General features: G+C 39.6%; 1 protein-coding gene across 1 annotated transcript in view; it reads left to right on the forward strand.

Annotated features, from left to right (window-relative positions):
• LOC105919948 (sphingosine kinase 1) overlaps nucleotides 1-18,108 on the forward strand; it is a 54,837-nt gene that overhangs the window by 33,930 nt on the left and 2,799 nt on the right. The window contains exons 3-4 of the mRNA XM_012855420.3: nucleotides 8,881-8,975; nucleotides 13,934-14,049. Of these exons, the coding sequence (XP_012710874.2) occupies nucleotides 8,881-8,975; nucleotides 13,934-14,049 (211 nt within the window). The remainder of the gene's footprint in view (nucleotides 1-8,880; nucleotides 8,976-13,933; nucleotides 14,050-18,108) is intronic.

An 18,108-nucleotide genomic window follows, 5' to 3' on the forward strand; every position in this document is an offset into this window, starting at 1 on the left:
TGCAACTCAACGACGCGTTTCTCGTTCAAAACATCTCTAACCGTAACTTAAAACGAAAAAGCTAACCCAATGTATTTTAAGCCATGCAGCCTGCGCAGAGAACAGTGTTTGTGAGGGAGGATTTCATTCAGCCGTAATTACAGCTTACAGTCATAATCACAACCTCTGAGTTGAGCCATATCTTGAATGTCACTCAGTTTAGATACTTGTTCCAGTGGCTCACCACAGAGTGCCAGTGTTTAACGTCCTGTTAGGAGATCATGTTTAGGCTGAGCTTAGGTCATTATCAGAGCAGGAAGTGTCTGTCAGCTCTGTGGAGCCCTCGGCTCAACCTTTTGGAGTCTCGGTGGATCTGCAATGGGGCGTGTGTCTGTTCCTGCGCCACAAACAGAAGTGTCAGGTCAGGGAAGTTAAAAGAGAACTGCTTTGTTGGTTACATTGTACTTACTGCATGTCAGCATTCAGTTTCTAAGGTTTGGGCTTTATTTTTTGGTAGAGAAGCACCACTTGTAGAAATCTGTGGCCAATTTCCAAACATAGTTTTTTTTAAAAAAGCTTTGGCCTTGATTTCTTGTTACAAACAAACAATATGCATGTTGTTTTATGTTTTATGTGCTTTGGGTGGTCATTCATCATTCTCAGTAGAGGTAACATCACACTGTTAAGAGAGGAGTCAGTATAAATCAAGACAGTCATTTTAGTCATTAGTAGCTGGAACTTTAGATTTGATTAGATTAATTGTTCAAAGGAAAGTTGTCTTGAATACAAACATGCTGCTGCACAAATAAAAAAAACATAAATATCACATAACATTCCCACTTAAATCTATTGTTGCCTCTCATATATTACACAATGTCTGAGTACTAAACGTATAAGATCAAGATAACTCAATAAACCGAAATAACAGTAAATGAAGTTTAAAATTCAGTTGATTGGAACGGTACAAATGAGTTCTTGTGTTGGTTCGATCTTCATGCATTAACCCTGAGGCACCCACCTGAGGGAAGAATCTGATACTTTGAATGAAGGAGGTGAGTTGGGTCTCCTCGTGTATTCTCTGCAGAATGTAGATTCTTACATTAACTTTGAGATTTCCATAAACCTGTAATCCTGGCCGAATACCAAATGTTCCCTAACAGGCAGAGGACGGCCTCCCTGTTATCTGCCTGTTAGATTAGTTTGCTTCTTCACCAAACAAAACATCCCAAAGGTGGGTACAAATTGACATCTTCCCTCAAATAGTTTAGGGTTTTGTGGATGGGAAATGACCAAAGTTACTAAAGTATGAATAATGATGGAAAATATTAACAAGTACCAAATTTTTCGGACTGTAAGTTGCACTTTTGTTCATAGTTTGGCCGATCCTGCAATTTATAGTTAAGTGCGACTTATATATCAATTTTAAATGGTAAATCATTCTGAACAACATGAACCGAGTAGTAAACGTTACCGTCTATAGCCACAAGAGGGCGCTCTAGGCTTGTGGAAACTATATGCTGTTCCTGTATCACTTAAATTATTAAAACATTAACTTATAAACATCAAAGACTGAACACATGTACATATGTTGGTTCGCTGTTTCAGTATGCGTGGTGCTGCAGACACCACACATGTGCCCAGAAGTGCCTAGACCATGACAGAACCCTGTTAGTGGGCTGTCAGTGCAGCTAATAACAGCTAGCGCTAGCTCATAGGTCTGGTGTCCGGCCGTTTTACAACTTCACTAATGCACGTGAGCTTTATGTTGCAGAGACATCCGTGTCTTACTGCTATCTTAGCATGGACCGCGGAACGCATTTTAAATTGGTCGGGCCCATCAGTCCGGCGCGCATGCGCGAAAAACCCGGATGAAAGTGAACTACCCATTTATTTAACTTTTTTTTCTGACGTTCCAGCACACACGCCCCGTATTTATTTCCACTTACAATCATTATATTACAGCTAACACAATATTTACAGAATAAAAATACTTTAAAAAGAAAAGTCAAACTCACCCCTGCTCTAAATATTCCCGGAAAATTGTCTCCATCTGTCATTATGCTGGATGAAGTCCTATCCTCAAAGCATCCACTATGGTCAAAAGATCCCTGTGTGTGTGGGCGCACATCAAGCTATTTAGTCTTTTCTGGGTCATTGTTGATCTCAGATAGGTCTTGATACGACGGAGGGACGAGAAACACCTCTCAGCACTTGCAGTGGACACAGCCTTAAAGCTAACTAAGCTAACGAAGCAAACGAAGTAGCGGTCATTTTGTTTACATCACATGACACAATCAGCCAATAGGGTAGTTCACGCGTGACGTCAGCGCTACGTCCAGGTCCGGTGTTGTGCGCACACCACAAATTAATAAAACAGGGTCTTCTTATGCTATTTTTAAGTCTTTCACTTCACTTCTGATAGATTTCTCGTTAAAAAAAATAAAATAAAAAAAAACTCAAGTCAAGGTTGTAAAATTTACTTTAATCGGTAGCTGTTTAAAAATTTATAAAATACACACCACAAAGTAATAAAGCAGGCTCTTCCTACGCTGATTTTTAGAAAAAGTGGCGAGTTAACCCAACGGACTTGCTAGTCCTTCAATCAATAATGCAAATGTGCATCACGTGATTTTTTACTGTTTAGAAAATGTTTAAAGACCTTGTTTTATTAATTTGTGGTGTGTATTTTATAATTTTGGAAACAGCTACCCATTAAAGTGAATTTTAAAACCTTGACTTGAGTTTTTTTAATTTTTGGTTTTAACCGAGAAATCTATCAGAAGTGACGTGACAGTGTTCAGCCCAGCCTCCCTCGCTGCAATGCGCGCTCCCGACACAGGGGAAACAGATTTCCATGGGGGAACAGAATTGCGCACAACACCGGCGTGTAGGCACAAACAGTACTGTTCTCGTCTACTACATGACAAAACGGGTGATTTAGAGCGTACTTATAGTTAGTTTATTTTTGGAATCCAAACAATGCCTACGACTTGTTGTGCTCCCGGTTGCACAGAGAGGCAATCCAAATCGTTGGATGTACGTTTCTGTCGTTTACCGAAGGAGGAAGGACGAAGAAAGAAATGGATATTTTCAATGAAAAGAGCGCAGGCAGACACTCCCAATGGACTGGGGGACCCATCATACTACGACAGAATTTGCAGTCTACACTTCATCTCTGGTAAATACAACTTAATTCTGCTCTAGTCATTGTTCTACTTAAATAGCGGCAGAGGGGAGGTGGCGATCGCTACACGGGCCGGAGAAGCGGCGGCAGCAGCAGCAGCAGTCGCTTCTGCGGCTGTCTGGAGCAGTTTATCTGTTCTCGTCCGCCATTGTGTTCGCCTTTTGCCTACCAGTCGCGCATGCGCGAAAAACCCGGATGAAAACAATAGCAGTGAACTACCCTATACATTTTTAGATGGGATGATTTATCGCTTTCTCATTGGAGAATGATGCTGCTGTCATAGACTATTGTGCATTTGAAAAAATAGCTATTGAATAATTTAATTTTATTTATATATTATTTTACATGTTTGATCATTAAAAGTAGGTAGGGCCGCGGCCCTACCGGCCCTACCGGTTCCGCGGTCCTTGTATCTTAGCATGTAAAACTGTTACACCTACAGTCTATTTTCAGTGTAATTAGACCGAAATGCTCTGACCAGAACTTTCCGGGTTGGAGTTAGTGGCTTGTTGTGCTAATTTACCCCATTCATCCTCCCAGGTATGTTCCATATTATTCAGCTGATTGTGGATGCAGCTGTGTAATTTAATACATTGCCTTACCAGATTATATGTCAGTTTTTAGTTTCAGATTGTGTGAAATAAATGTCTAAATAAATGCGACTTATAGTCCGAAAAATACGGTACCTGCCAAAGTCTCTCTTTTCTGTGGCAAAATCCTTTTAAAAACAGCGGACATGTTGTCAAAGAAAATACATATTCCTACAAATCGATTAAATAATGGGAACCAATAAATGGAAGTGGATGCTACAGTAGAGAAAATATGTAAATAAAAGCCACACCTATCTATATTAATGTGTTAAGACAACCTGTGAAATTTTTTATGACTTCTCCCTGTCTGCCTTTCACTGCATTGTTAAAAATTCCATTTTATATACTGTGTCCTAAAACCCCTAAAGTTTTTCCATCCAGAAGTTGTGGTGCTACCGCTCACGTTGCCAACGATTCTCTTCCTCATCGGTGTCCATGCCAGTCATATCACCGCCTTTTCTTTACCTGGGAAAGGTACTAACATAAATGTTCTAACACACAGATACTACAAGTGATATTCGCTGACATGAATAATTATTTCCAATTTCTATACAGAAAGAGATGCACACAATTCTTGCCAATTGATATGCATACACAGACATACTAATTACTTTGAATGTACAGAGCCACAGACAGATCTTTATGTAGATGTATATTTTGACAGACATACGTAGACAAATGCTGGCATACAAATGTGGAAACACAAACCTATCACTTCATAGGTACACACACATAAATAATTGTTTTTAACTTAGAGACACCCACAGACATACAAACAAAGGCAAACATCCAATATAGTATAAAACAGATATAGGCTATACCCGCACATTTCTCACCTAAAAGGCAGCATTGGCGCTGTTGAAGGAGCTTCTCGGGCCTCCCGTGCAGGAGGAGAAGATTGGTCGTCTGCATCGGCGTCCGTGTCGTTTTCGGCTCCCAGATTTGAGGGGAAGGATCTTTTCTCAGAACACAGACCAGATTATAACAGTGTACAGCAATCCAGGTACAGGGGGCAGAGCTCTATTACTGCTAAGCGAGCTAGGTCTTTAGACCTTTTAAGATAGCGGGAACTGACAGGTATTAACCTTTACTGTTGTAGGGTTGGATGTGAGCAAAGTAAAATAAAACACCACCTTTGCAGATGTCCTCCAACACCAGGGTTAGGGCTACGATGTACATCCTCTCTGCTACCTCAATGACCACCTTTTTCTGTGTATCACAGGCAACCAGCATAATTAATAATAATGCATCAAACGAGCATAATTTGATTGACTAAAAAACTTGATCTAGTGCTGCAGAATATAAAGTAAGAAAAGAAACAAAAGAATTGCAAACATAATTTCACAGGATAAAAATTCAGTTTTATAAATTCAATGTAAAAAAAGTCTGTTTCTAATGAGACTGTTTTTCTTCCATACAACCTAATTAAAACATTGTACACCTCAGGGAGTTAAAGCTGCAAGATCACTGGCTGTGTGGTTTCACTGAAGGCTTCAGTGGTAATAGCTTCAGGGTAAAAATGGTTTCCGACGCAGGAAGAGGCCTGTGAAATCTAAAACATTTTGAGTAAAGTTGAGCTGGAGTGTGTTTCTGTTTTTTTTCTGATTAGGAAAAATCCACAAAGGCTTCAGAAATGGGATGAATTGCCTGATACTGTTTGTTCCCCCTAAATTGACAGACAGCTTAATCCAAGTCTCGCTGCAGACTTCCTAGTTTCTACAGAGGTTTAAGGTCTGAATATATTGTATCAAAGACTATTTAAAAATCTGATTCTAAAAAGTACAGAATTATTTTTGTTCACTTTTTAGGAAATAGAGTTATCATCTTTCAATAGAATAGGTGGGTCAGAGCTTTCCAAACACAATGTGTTTAATGGTATCTGATATTCATGTACTAGTTGTACTGAGAGATATTTTTGTTTCAGGTGGGAAAACCTAGAACACTGTGCCAATTTAAAACGCAGGAAATGTTATCAAAAGGCCCTCAGACTGTGTGGGTTGTTATGTCAGACAGAGCAACATTGTTAGGTATTATATGTGGCTGTTTGTGTGTGCACAGGTACAAGTTGGTGGTTGTGTGGCCCTCGCTGCTGCTGAGTAAGCCTTGTTCAGCCTGTTTCCTTCCTTATCTCTACACAGAAATAGCCTTTTTGAAAGGTGGTACTGGTTAGACATCACCAGCTGTAACCCTAGCGAGGCAGCACCGCAGTTACTAGGCTGTGCTGCAGTCAGGATAAATGAGACGGGGAAAAGATGGTTGAGGTTCATTGAGTGGATCAGATGTTAGCTAAAAAAATAAAGCTGCTAAGAGTTTTTGAGCTTTGCATATTTTTTTGAGATGCAAATAATTTTTTGTTTGGTTTTCTGCATAGAAATTAGGTTCCTGCTTTTGGATTTGCTTTTAATTTCTATCTTTCCAGGTTTTTTCTACTAAGCATGACTTGCTTACCTTTATCAAGATATACCACAGTTTTAAGTTACTGTTAGGGAGTTTCGTCCTGGAACTGGCAGGTTGCCGGTTCAATCCCCTGCTCCGACAGTCTCATTTTCTGTGTCCTTGGGCAAGACACTTCACCTGAATTGCCTGCTGGTGACGTATGGCAGCCTCACCTCTGTCAGTCTGCCCCAGGGCAGCTATGGCTACTAACAAAGCTCACCACCGTCAGGGTGTGAATGACTGACTGTAGCGTAAAATTCAATTGTTTTTAAGGTTTCAAATGGTTTATCAGAGACCAGAGAGGGACCCAAGTTTTATCCTGCTCTAAGGTGAAGAGAATAAGGCAGAACCTTTCTTTCCACGAATGTTGCTGCATGCTGCTGGTCAGCTGGACAAAAGAAGGATTCTTCTGTACAACTGTCTTGACATATTTGCTGTCAGAGCAGTCAAACATCACACCTGCAACACTGTGTTGAAACTACAGTTGACAAGTTGTGAGCGATATTGTCATTTTTAAATCTAACAGAAATGCAAGTGTGATTACAAAAGTAAAGCAACAGACTAAAATAACATTTCAGATGCATCTCACTGGAGAGTTGTGCTAGTTTTAGAATGGGTCCTTAGGGGCTACCTGGTGCCCGTGGGCATCATGTTGGTGACCCCTGCTCTATAGAATACAACGCCACTACAAAAAAGGCTTTCTGCACTGTAGCCACTCAAAATGTACTACTGTAAGATTCAGTACTACACGTCTTAGCAGCAGTAGGAATAATTAGGGTTTTTTTTGTTTTAAATTCAGGTTTTAAAAAAATCCTGTTACATTGCAATATTTTAATTCAATTTTATGAAATTTAACACAATAGATTTAGACCATTACCACGGCATGAAAAATTTACTGACATTGACTTTGCATTACAGCTCATTGTTTTCTTTCTTTCTTTTGTACTTTCTTGCATGCTGACATGGTATCTGCAGTATTTAAATTATTTACCGAAGGAACCAGAATCAATTTGTTATAAAACTCCTGAAAGTGTAGAAACCCAAATTAATGTGGCGTAACTGGGACTGAGGAGTCGGGACTGAACTGTGACGGCTCATTTTACACCTCATTGGATGCTGTTTGCCATTTAGCTTCAGACACAGAAAATGAGGGACATCAACCTTAAACATCGATCAGAGATTAGTGCCCAGAGAGAAAATTAAACCATAAAAGTGATTGTAAAAACAAGACCAAACTGATTTATATTAACCCAGACCACACCGGGTATCTGATCTCTTCCCTATAGGAGTGCATTTGCAGGCGATTTACCCATCTATGTATGTAAAAAAACAACAAAAAAAAACATTTTATTGTTTAAGTAATGCTAGCTGCGATAATAACCATTTTTACCCTTTTTAATGTCTGTTTTTGAATACAAGCAACATTTTTCCTGAAATGATAAAAGATTTTACTGGTCAACACTTATTTAATTTGAAGTCTAATCAGCTGATTCAGATTTAGATTTTTGTTTTTTTATATATTTCCATCACTATTGTGCATCTGCCTTGCATTTTAGTGGCATAGAAAGATATACCTATATAAGCTCCAGCTTTGCCTCCTGACAAATCTGGAGCTGTATCATGCACATTGTGATCCTAGCAGAATCAGATTTGGGACTGGTCAAAAAATAAGCTTCACTAACTAAAGAACTAACTAAAGACAACAAATTGCTGGTACTGCTTTGCTAACGATGCTACAGAGTCAATGCAAGTTGCACTCAAATGTGACAGCAGTAACCTAACAATAATTTTACTTAATCTAATGCAACATTATGCAGACGCTCTGTCTGCACTGATGACATTTCACTGGCCTCAGCAGACTAAAGGGCCAAATGACAGAAAAAATGCAGATGCCTCATAAATGGACTGATCTTATATTGTGCTTTTCTAGCCATTACCAAGCACTCAACGTTGTTTTAAAGTGAGGTGGATCCTCCTGACTACACTCACAAATGCTTACATTTCTATACCAATATGCAGACTGACTAATTGCCTGGAAGAAACAACTTTCAGACAGCTGGCTGCTTGGATAGATGGACTGTTTCCTGCAGGACCTGAGCAGTCCTTGAAAACGCTTAAATTTAATTCCAGACTGTGTAGGAATCCTGTAAATGTGGTCTTCTTTGTTATATACGCATCTGTTTTGAAAGCTTGAAAAGACTATCTAAGTTATAATTTGAAAGGCATCTGGTCTTGTCACCAGTGTTCTGCTCTCTCAAATTACTCAGCCTTAGATCAATTGGACAGAGTGCATCTGGATACTTGATCAGCTTCACTTTAATCTGCATATTGTTTGAAGCTTCATTTAAGACAGTAGATCAACTTTCCTTCCTTCTGTGATTCTTTAATTTAGGAACTGAAGGGAAAAGGAAAGGAGATTACAGTTTACCACCCCTCACATTTACTCTTGCTTCTCCCTCCTCGTCTGATCTCAAGCCTTTTGTGTCACGGTGATATCTCACATTTCAGTACACCCATTAGCACTCACACAGAGGGTTTACCCTGGCTGAAACATAAGGAGCTTGACCTGTAAGAAGACAAACCCTGACCTGTTATGTGAGCAGGATGAAATTCTGAAAGTGGCCATCTATAACACAAGAAATGAATGTCTGCACTGCATCACATCTATTCTTCTGTGTGTGTGTTTTACAGAGAGGCAGAATCATGCCCGAGAGCGTGTGAGAGACGCTGAGCTGTCACAGTGGGACGCTTTAGTCATCATGTCAGGAGACGGACTTCTGCACGAGGTACAGAAAGACAAAACCTATTAAGATGAGAATAATTATAATTATTTTGACAGTATAGCGGGATCCTGAGTTGAGCAGGACTATAGCAATATGAGTACACTCCTCGCTGCAAATGAGAGCCTCGGTTTAGGGGAATGTCATGTATTTGAACAACATGGATGAGATCGTTCCAGGAGGCCGGCTTGGGACGGCTCAGGGATGTTAACTACCCGACCTTTCAATCAGCTCCCCATGAAAAGCTCGGGCTGTAGAGACCGCAGCAGAGTTAGAAGTTGAAACGACACCGCCGACGCACAGTTTTTACCAAGTTTCCCTGTTTCCCAGTAACACTGGGGGCAGTTAAAAAACTATTTCCCTGGGCAATCTGAACCGAATAATAATCCACTCATCATCATTTGCCAGCTGGTCAGTAGGATCTCTGCATTCATCCATCAGTGATGTCCTCCAGCTGTGCCAACACGCTGCCACCGTTCAACAATACACGCAACTTTACACGGCTGTTTATGGACATGTGTGATCGTCTCCTCCTCGTCACATCCGTTTTGTTGAAAACGAGTCTGCTGATGTGACCTCGTTTTATTTTTCTATGAAAATTAAAAAGCTCGTTAGATGATTCACATGCAATACTTGGGCCTCGGCACACAGACCGATGATTATTACATCCACATGTGACAAAAACAGAGGAATATTCAGTTTACATCTGATTGAGGTTATGAGGTTATGTTATTGTTTAAGGCTAAATGTGATTCTTTTTATTTCTAGGGACTTATATAAAAGGTCAAACTTGTGAGAAAACATCAGGTTCAATGCTCCTTGGGTTACATAAAACTGAATGGAGTTATATTTTGGTGGATTTGGGTGAGTTTTAGTGCTTTGTAGTTTTTAATTGTTGATTAAAGAAGTTTGTGTTGCTGCCGCACGAAGAATTGCACAGATTACCGCACACTTTCACGCATGTTTGTTTTTTGTACGCGCCAAATTGAGTGTTAAAGATTGCTCCGCATGAGGAGCGATTTGTACATGAGGCACTAATGTACAAATCGGGGCAACAATGAGACAACCCCAAAAACAGGACTGGTCGGTGTCACTAATGGTAGCATGAGGCGATACCAGGACCCTACAGTGGCTGTACAGGCAGTCCAACTCCACCAGGATAGATCACCAATACGAGCCATTTTCTGAAGGTTTGCTGTGTCCCCCCGCCCAGTCTCAAGAGCATGGAGACTCCAGGAGACAGACACTTAATCAAGGACAGCTGAACAGGACTGTTGGAAGTCCTTAACCCATCAGCAGGCTCAGTATCTGCTCCTTTGTGCAAGGAGGAACAGGATGAGATCTGCCAGGGCCCTACAAAGAGACCTCCAACAGGCCACTGACATGAATGCCTCTGACTAAATCATTACAAACAGGCTTCACGAGGGCCCAAAATACTCTAGTAGGCCTTGTGCTGGCTGCAAGAGTCCATTGTTAGTCCTTCGTGACATTTTAGGGTTTTTGGAGATTGTGGTGTGTTTAGATGACCAGACCTGAACATACTGGCTGTTATATCCCCCCATATAGTGAAATGGCTGATTTTAAACTGAAGATTTCAGAAAATGTTCAATTCAGCTTGGAGAGTATTCTAAGCAGAACTTTCAGGTGGAGAAAATCACCTGCAAGAAAGGATCAAAGAAAAGATACTGTCTCATAGACCAATGTCATGCAATAAGTGTATACTCGCATTCTTTTCATTAATTTTAGTCATTATAGGTGAAAGAACATTTCAAAAGGCAGCTTTTTTTGTTCTATTATATTTCTAGAATATTTTTCAATATTTTTTAAATAGACTAAATAGGATTTAATTGGGAATTGTTGTCATTCTCTCTGGCATACTTCTCTACAACTCATGTGGACTAAGTGATCGCTTTACACTTCAACAGAACTTGATGGTGATGCAATTCATTTCCTTGGAATCAGGTGTGCTAGAGAAGAGAAACATCTAAAATATGCTGCTGCACTGCTTAAGTTCACATTGTTTCCTTTTCTTCTTACGCCAATGGGGTGGGACTAGGGAGTCCCACAGTATTATAACATCTCAACAAAAACACCCAAAATATTATGATATTCAAAACAAGTAGCAAAAAGTAGTTTTTCAAAACATTTTAGGTATTAAACCTTTTAAATAGCTGACTGACAGCTTCCAGCAGCTGTTCAAGGAGAAGAGTGGTTAGGGTTAGGTGAATGATTGGTTAGAATGGTTAAAGCCGAGCGCTAACCCATAGCCTGCCATTCTGGGTCCCCAAAATGGGATGGGTTAATTGCTGAGGACATGTTTCATTGGAATGTAAAAGCTGAAGTGACAAATGAAGATGATTAATTTGTCTGTCATGCAGCTCAGCTGGACAGATCCCTGAACATTCTTCAATGTCAAGTCATAAAGGACTCTCAAGTCATGGCATTGGTATGGTGAAACGTGCTGTGGTTTGAAGACATGCCTTTTGAAACTGTGGTATACCTACCAGTACATGCCTACTGACTGTACATTGTGGCCTGCAGTGCTACAAATCTCATTATCCAATCAAAGAAGATAAATGCTTCAGAGCCTTAAACATCAAGACAATGGTGTATATAACATTGATCAACTAGGATTATCTAAAATGATAACAGCTCAAATATGTCAGCATTAGAGATGCTCTGAAAAATCTGCTGGTAAACAGGATTAACCAATAGGGAGCTTAATTGGCTTTGACCGGTGAATGGTCCGAAAATTAAAAAATCATTTTTTCTCTTCAGTGAATGCACCATACTAAGCACTTCTAGGGTGCACTGACAACAATACTCTTTTAGGTAGAAGTAGTTACTCCAGGAAGAAGGATCAAAGTCAGACGGTTGCAGTATCATGTGTCTATAGGTAACAAGCATGGATGGTGTTGTTTAAATAATGCTAGCTGCGCTAATCATTATATAAGACATCTGCTTTACAGTGATTATACAGAACAATGTAACTTTTGTTCATAAGGAAATTAATGACCACTTATGACAGGAAGGCTAGAAAAATAACTTGTGTGGCTATTTTTAAACCTTCTGATATTATAGGTCTTAATAAATATCAGAACCTCCTGCAAACTGTATCGGTAGGTCAAGGCTTCACAAACTCCTGAGATCTAAAACTGGCTTCGATATTCTGATCTGTGCATCTCTAGTCTGCATAAATCTTTCTCAAGTTACTGAAAGCATATTCACTAACATGAACCGACCCATTATAATGCAATAGCGAAAACTGAGGAAGTCCAATATAAAGTCAGCATGAGATTGTTACACAGACATGCTTTGCAATGTTGGTATTGAAGGAAATTTGGCCGAGACTCAAGATATATGATTTTTTTTCTTTGTTTAAACTCCTGTGAATCAGACAGAGTGAAAAGCTGTTCCAAAGGAAAATAAGCCTAATATAACGCATGCCTAGCAGCATGCTAGCCAGAGCTAATCATACAGCATTAATGTGGAACACCGGTCACGCTAAGACCAGTAATACGTTTAATGTATTAAATTAAATTATAAACAAACTTAATTTTATTAACCTGTTGTAATACATCATGAAGACCAGGGTGTCGGTCCTTGAGATGTTTGGCCTAGTTTGTTGAGCTACTCGACTTCGTTGCCACCACTTTAAAGCACCATTTGCATACATGCTTGTCAAGATCTTTGGGTTTCCCTTCCTTGTCTGCCTCGTATGCAGAATACTTACTATTGCTATTATGGTAAATTAGTATTGAATCCAGATACAGTGTTTGAGTATAGATACGTTTCAGAGTGTCAATATGTTTGACAAACCTAGCTGTGCAGCTGAATTTGACTTATATCAGGTATATAATTTCAAATAGAAATTGTCTTAATGTCACTCTGGGCTTATTAATAAATTAAAGTATTAGGTTATTGGTTTATTTGAAAAACTAGTTTTCTAGAAGGTTCTAGACAAGCTATTGGTTCAAACTTGATACTGTAGCTTTTGTTGTTGTCACATGAACTAAGCCCCTCCCCTCTAGCACTTTACGCTGAGATATCAACTCAAACAAGCTCTTCCTCCAATGGGTCTGAGAATCCATGCGTACGCTCATTTTGGAAATGGCAGAAATTAGCAGCGTAGATGGTGAAGTGGTAAATTGCAGTCAAACAGCATCATGATTCCTCTCAGACATTCAATTTCACTCCATATCAGACTTTAATCATAGTTCAACTTTATCAGAACCATCCAAAACGGCAGCAGTGTTTTTGGTGATTGACAGGTTTGTTCCTCCTGGACACACGGTCACTCTGAGGCGTGCTTTTGGGCATGGAGACGCTTATTCTGTTGTTTTGGTTTTGGAGTCCTCTCCCTAATCAGATATTGAGCTGTTTATATTACAACCTGTTCTCACTGCAGAGTGGATTTTACACATCATGGTTAGACGTGATCATTACTAACATTTTCAGTCATTATAGACATGCAAGATTATTGCAGATGCATGAAAATCATTTGATATTCTTAATCATCTAATTCTTTAACACATATGGCTGGTTTACATCTGCAAAAGAAGAAAATGAATAAAGACAGCAGAGTCACACGGACTTTTATTTTAGGTCTTCAGATGAATTTGGTTCTGAACATTAGATTATGTTAATGTAGCTATCATTACTGTTTAATCTCTTATTAATTTCTGCGTGAACACATCGATCCGATCTCACCTACCAGGTCATTCAACACTTTACTGAAACTATTCATATTCATCAGCATGGAAGCGAGGTAGACACAATACAGGAAAGTATGCATTGGTGAAATCAATGTAACGGTATTCTAAATTGTAAAAAAAAAAAAAAAAGTATTAATGTATGTTCCTAACGTGTCAATTAATTGACATTTCATAGTTATCCTGTGAGGAGTGGGAGATGTCTGTGCTTCAGAAAACCACCTAATCCAAGCTGTGTCTTCTGTATATCAGGTGATAAATGGTCTGCTGGAAAGACCCGACTGGGAGGAGGCCATCCGCACACCGCTGGGTATCCTTCCTAGTGGATCAGGCAATGCCTTGGCTGCATCTGTACATTACTACTCTGGGTAAGTCACATGCAGGAACAGAAATGAAACCACATGTCCATGTACTACTAAGCATTTATTTTCCCTTCTTGTATTATTATCTGAGGTTTTGCTGCATCCTTTTAGCACATTTTAAAGTTTTTTTTTATAATCCCTACAGAGCAGAGTTATTTTGCAACTTTAGGAAAAAAGACAGTTTAATATGTTGAAACTTTTATTCATTCATCGTTCATATCATTTAGCTACTTGTATCATATGTGTTGATGTGCTGTAAAACAAAAATAACACCCAGCATAGAGTTCAAGAGAAACTAGTCAAACCACACAGTTAGCACAGTAGTGTGGGCCACATACATTACGCTGGTGTACACAGTTAGATCATCCTATGACTGACTGAAAGCACACTGTGTTGAGTTAATTGAGAACTATTTGGCTAAAATTTTCATCCAAAGCTCCATCAATTTGAGTCACCTTAGGTAATCACGGCTGTTTTTTCCATTTGCACAAATGAAGACACAAGCTGTGAGTGTGGGGCTTTTGGTCCTTTAGATTAGTTGAGGCAGTTTTAGGTTGTGCTCAGTGTTTTTTCAACGCCGTCTAATAACAGGTATCTCTGCTGAAGTGGAAGCATTGTGGCCAGCTACACCTAGATAGATGATTAGCAGTCCTTTGTTGTGTCACTGCAGGTGAAGCTGTGTTTGAACAGCTGAGGCTCCGACGCGTATGCTCCGGTCCGGCTGTCAGACTACGATGTATGTCTATCAATTATTAATAGTTTGTCCATCTGTGAACGTTAATTCATCCAGAACAAAGAGAGATGTTCAAGGACAGAAAATGCAGATTATAAAAAGTATTTAAACTCTCAATAATAAGAATAAGAATAAAAACATTTATTTGAAAGTGCCTTTAGGAGCACCTGGGGACACAGTATAAATCTAACAAAAACCTGATAACAACCCACACTAAAAAGTCTCGATGAACAGGTAATTAGTGAGTAGGCTTTTTACACAGATGTGTTTTGTGTGAAGTGAGAGAAAGTGTCAGTATTGGGGATTTCCGGTGGGAGTTTGGGAGCAGAGCGGGAGAAGCTCTGCTGCCGTGGTGCTGAGGCAGGAAGGAGGAACAGTGAAGTGAACGGAAGAGGAGGCGCTAAGGGTACGAGAAGGAGCAGTGATGTGAAGGTCAGAGAGGGTTGGGTGGAGCGGGGTTGTGGATGTGTAAGCACACATTCAAGGCCACGATCAAGTTCTGCTGGCACTGTAGACGCACTCCAGTCAACCTAACATCACTTTTCATCACACCTTTGCTGTGGCTTATTCCGTTTATTGAGGTGCTAGAGAAAGTGCTGACTATAGAATAATGTTGGGCTGCCCCTCCCCCACCTGTTGTTGCAAACTTCCAGTCAGCTGACATTGCCTATGAACTGTCGGAGGTGTTTATTGATTTAATAATGAATGTTGCAGGTAACATTCCTATAATTGTCATAATCAGTACGTAATAATAGCAGCTGTAGGTATAGTTGGATCCTCTTTAGTGTAATCAAAGCAATATGATTATGTTAAATGATTTTGTGCTAAATCTTTGCGTCAGCACTGTAATGCTGTTGGGATTTCCATGCACACTGGTCTGCTCATGTGTCAGCTCAGCTGCAGGTAGTGGGTGCACCGCTTTAATGGATCTGCATCCTGGCCTGGAGGCTTCTTTAGCTCAGCACAGTTTGGTTTGTCGTCCCTTTTTAAAGTTTCATCTGATTTCTCTCAGAACAAAAGCTAGCACTCTGTTTCTTTTTAGGCCACTTTTCTATTGGAGCTGAGGTAAACTTTGTGTTATTCTCTCATGGTTAACCATTGTATTCTCTTTGAATCTCTGTGTTTGTATTTGTTGAGCAACTCCTATGTAAGTGTGCGATTTGTTTTCTTCTTTCTGCCCTGGGATTCCAGAGAACAGTGAAACCGAGCCGAATAAAGTAAACACAAAGTAAACTGAGAGATCTGTAAACTGAGAATCTGGGGATTCTTTCTCACCCAAAGAGCCAGATTCATTCATCACCTGGACGGATCTGCCAGTCAGCTTCACATCAAACAATGCTCTTCTGTCCAGAACACCAGCTACAATAGGAGGAAGGGACCAGACTCTGCATTGTTCACTCTCCTCATCAGAAAGCACTCCAGAAAATGTGTCTGTTGTCCTGTTCTGGCCTGAGCCAGATTTCATTTGGTATTATTACCAGCTGAACACTGGCTCCACTGGAGCTTTGAGAATTAAGTGAAGGGCAGCTAAAATGTGTCTGGTGGTATGCAATGAACTATGCACAGTTTCCCTGGCTCAGCTCTTTCTGTGTACAAACAGAACAAGCAGCACGGCAGAGGATCCTCCTCAAGCTGTAGGTGTTTAGTCTGCTAATGGTTTCCAAAGAGACTGAAGGAACATTTTTGAACTGAGTCTGAACGAGATAGATCCTGTAAATAAGTGATTTATTTTACTGATTGCATCACAGAACAAAGAGGCTGGCACATTTTTAAAACAACATGTTTGCTATGCAGAATTTCTGTTTTGATTCCAGGTTGATTTTACTGGCAGCAGCTTGTTAGCAGGAAGTTTGGACAGGGACACATTTCCAGTCTGTTGCATCATCTCTGCTCTCTGGAAACGTTGTGGAAATGTGGGGAACGAGTAGCTTTAAAGTTACACTAGAGTAATCCTGTTTGATGGAGAACATCTCAGAAGCTGGAACTTTTTTCTGTTTCATCATGTGATGAAGGTCAATACTGCAGACATTCTGCATTGTTTCTTTAACACAGACACAACGACTCGTCACAATCAGAGCGACATGACTGCAATATTTCATTGATGCCATTGACTGTACAGCTACTGAACACTTTAGAAATGAGTCACCTTAACTCATTTTATGTCAAATCAAAGCAGACCTCATGCGTTTCCTTTTGCTCGGATGGAACGTTAAAACATAAATGGTGATTTTGTGACCAATTTTGGTAAAGCTTTTACCTGCTGATTTAAATTTAACCTGACTCTGAACTACAAATGAAAGTAAAGTACTAAATTCAGTTAAAAGGAACTACTAAATTATTCCTTATTTTGTATTTCAAAATCAATTTCAATAACTTCCTTTTTTTCTGGACACATGAAAATGTTGAAGTCACCATATCACAAGATATTCTATTTTGATCAGGTTCATTTGAAATTAATGACAGTGTGCCTTAATATTAAAGAGAGAAAAAAAGCTTTGATTTACTGTTATGTGTTAGACTGTTAAATTATTTAAGGATTTATTTTAACTATACAGAAGCCTTGAACAGCTTTACTTTTATCATGAACAAGAGGCCATGTCACAAGATATGTGGAAGAGGGAGCAGTCTGTGTCACACAGCTCTGCTGTTAAATAGTTTCCCTGGTACTTCAATAAAAACGCTAAATAATTTCAGAGTTGGCACTTGAAACCGCCTTCATGCAAGGTAAGGTGAGTTTATTTGTAGAGCACATGTCAGTAACAACAAAATTGAAAGTACTGTACATGAACAGATTAAAGAAAAGAAAATATCCAGAAGAAAGTACATTGCAGTGGAATAGTAGCAATAGGTCAAGATAAATTGGACTGCAAAGTTAATCTAATGAAGTTTCAGTTTGCTGCAACAGTTTGAATTGAACATTAACGTTTAAAGGCAGCTCTAAACAAATGTTTTTTTTTAACCTTGATTTGAAGGAACTCAGACTTTCAGCACTTTTACAGTTTTCTGGAAGATTGTTCCAGATAAGTGGAGCAAAAGGAACTAAATGCTGCTTCTCCATGTTTGGTTCTGGTTCTGGGTATGCAGAGTACACTTGTGGCAGAAAACCTCAGTGGTCTGTATGGTTGATTTACTGATAACAAGTCTGTGATGTATTTAGGTGCTAAGTCATTCAGGGATTTATAGACTAACAGAAGGATTTTAAAGTCTATTCTCTGAGATACAGGGAGCCAGTGTAAGGACTTTAGAACTGGGGTGATGTGTTCTACTTTCTTAGTTTTAGTGAGGACGCGGGCAGCAGCGTTCTGGATCAGCTGCAGCTGTCTGATCCACTT

Source organism: Fundulus heteroclitus, unplaced genomic scaffold, assembly GCF_011125445.2.
Source record: "Fundulus heteroclitus isolate FHET01 unplaced genomic scaffold, MU-UCD_Fhet_4.1 scaffold_192, whole genome shotgun sequence".
NCBI classification, from domain to species: domain Eukaryota; kingdom Metazoa; phylum Chordata; class Actinopteri; order Cyprinodontiformes; family Fundulidae; genus Fundulus; species Fundulus heteroclitus.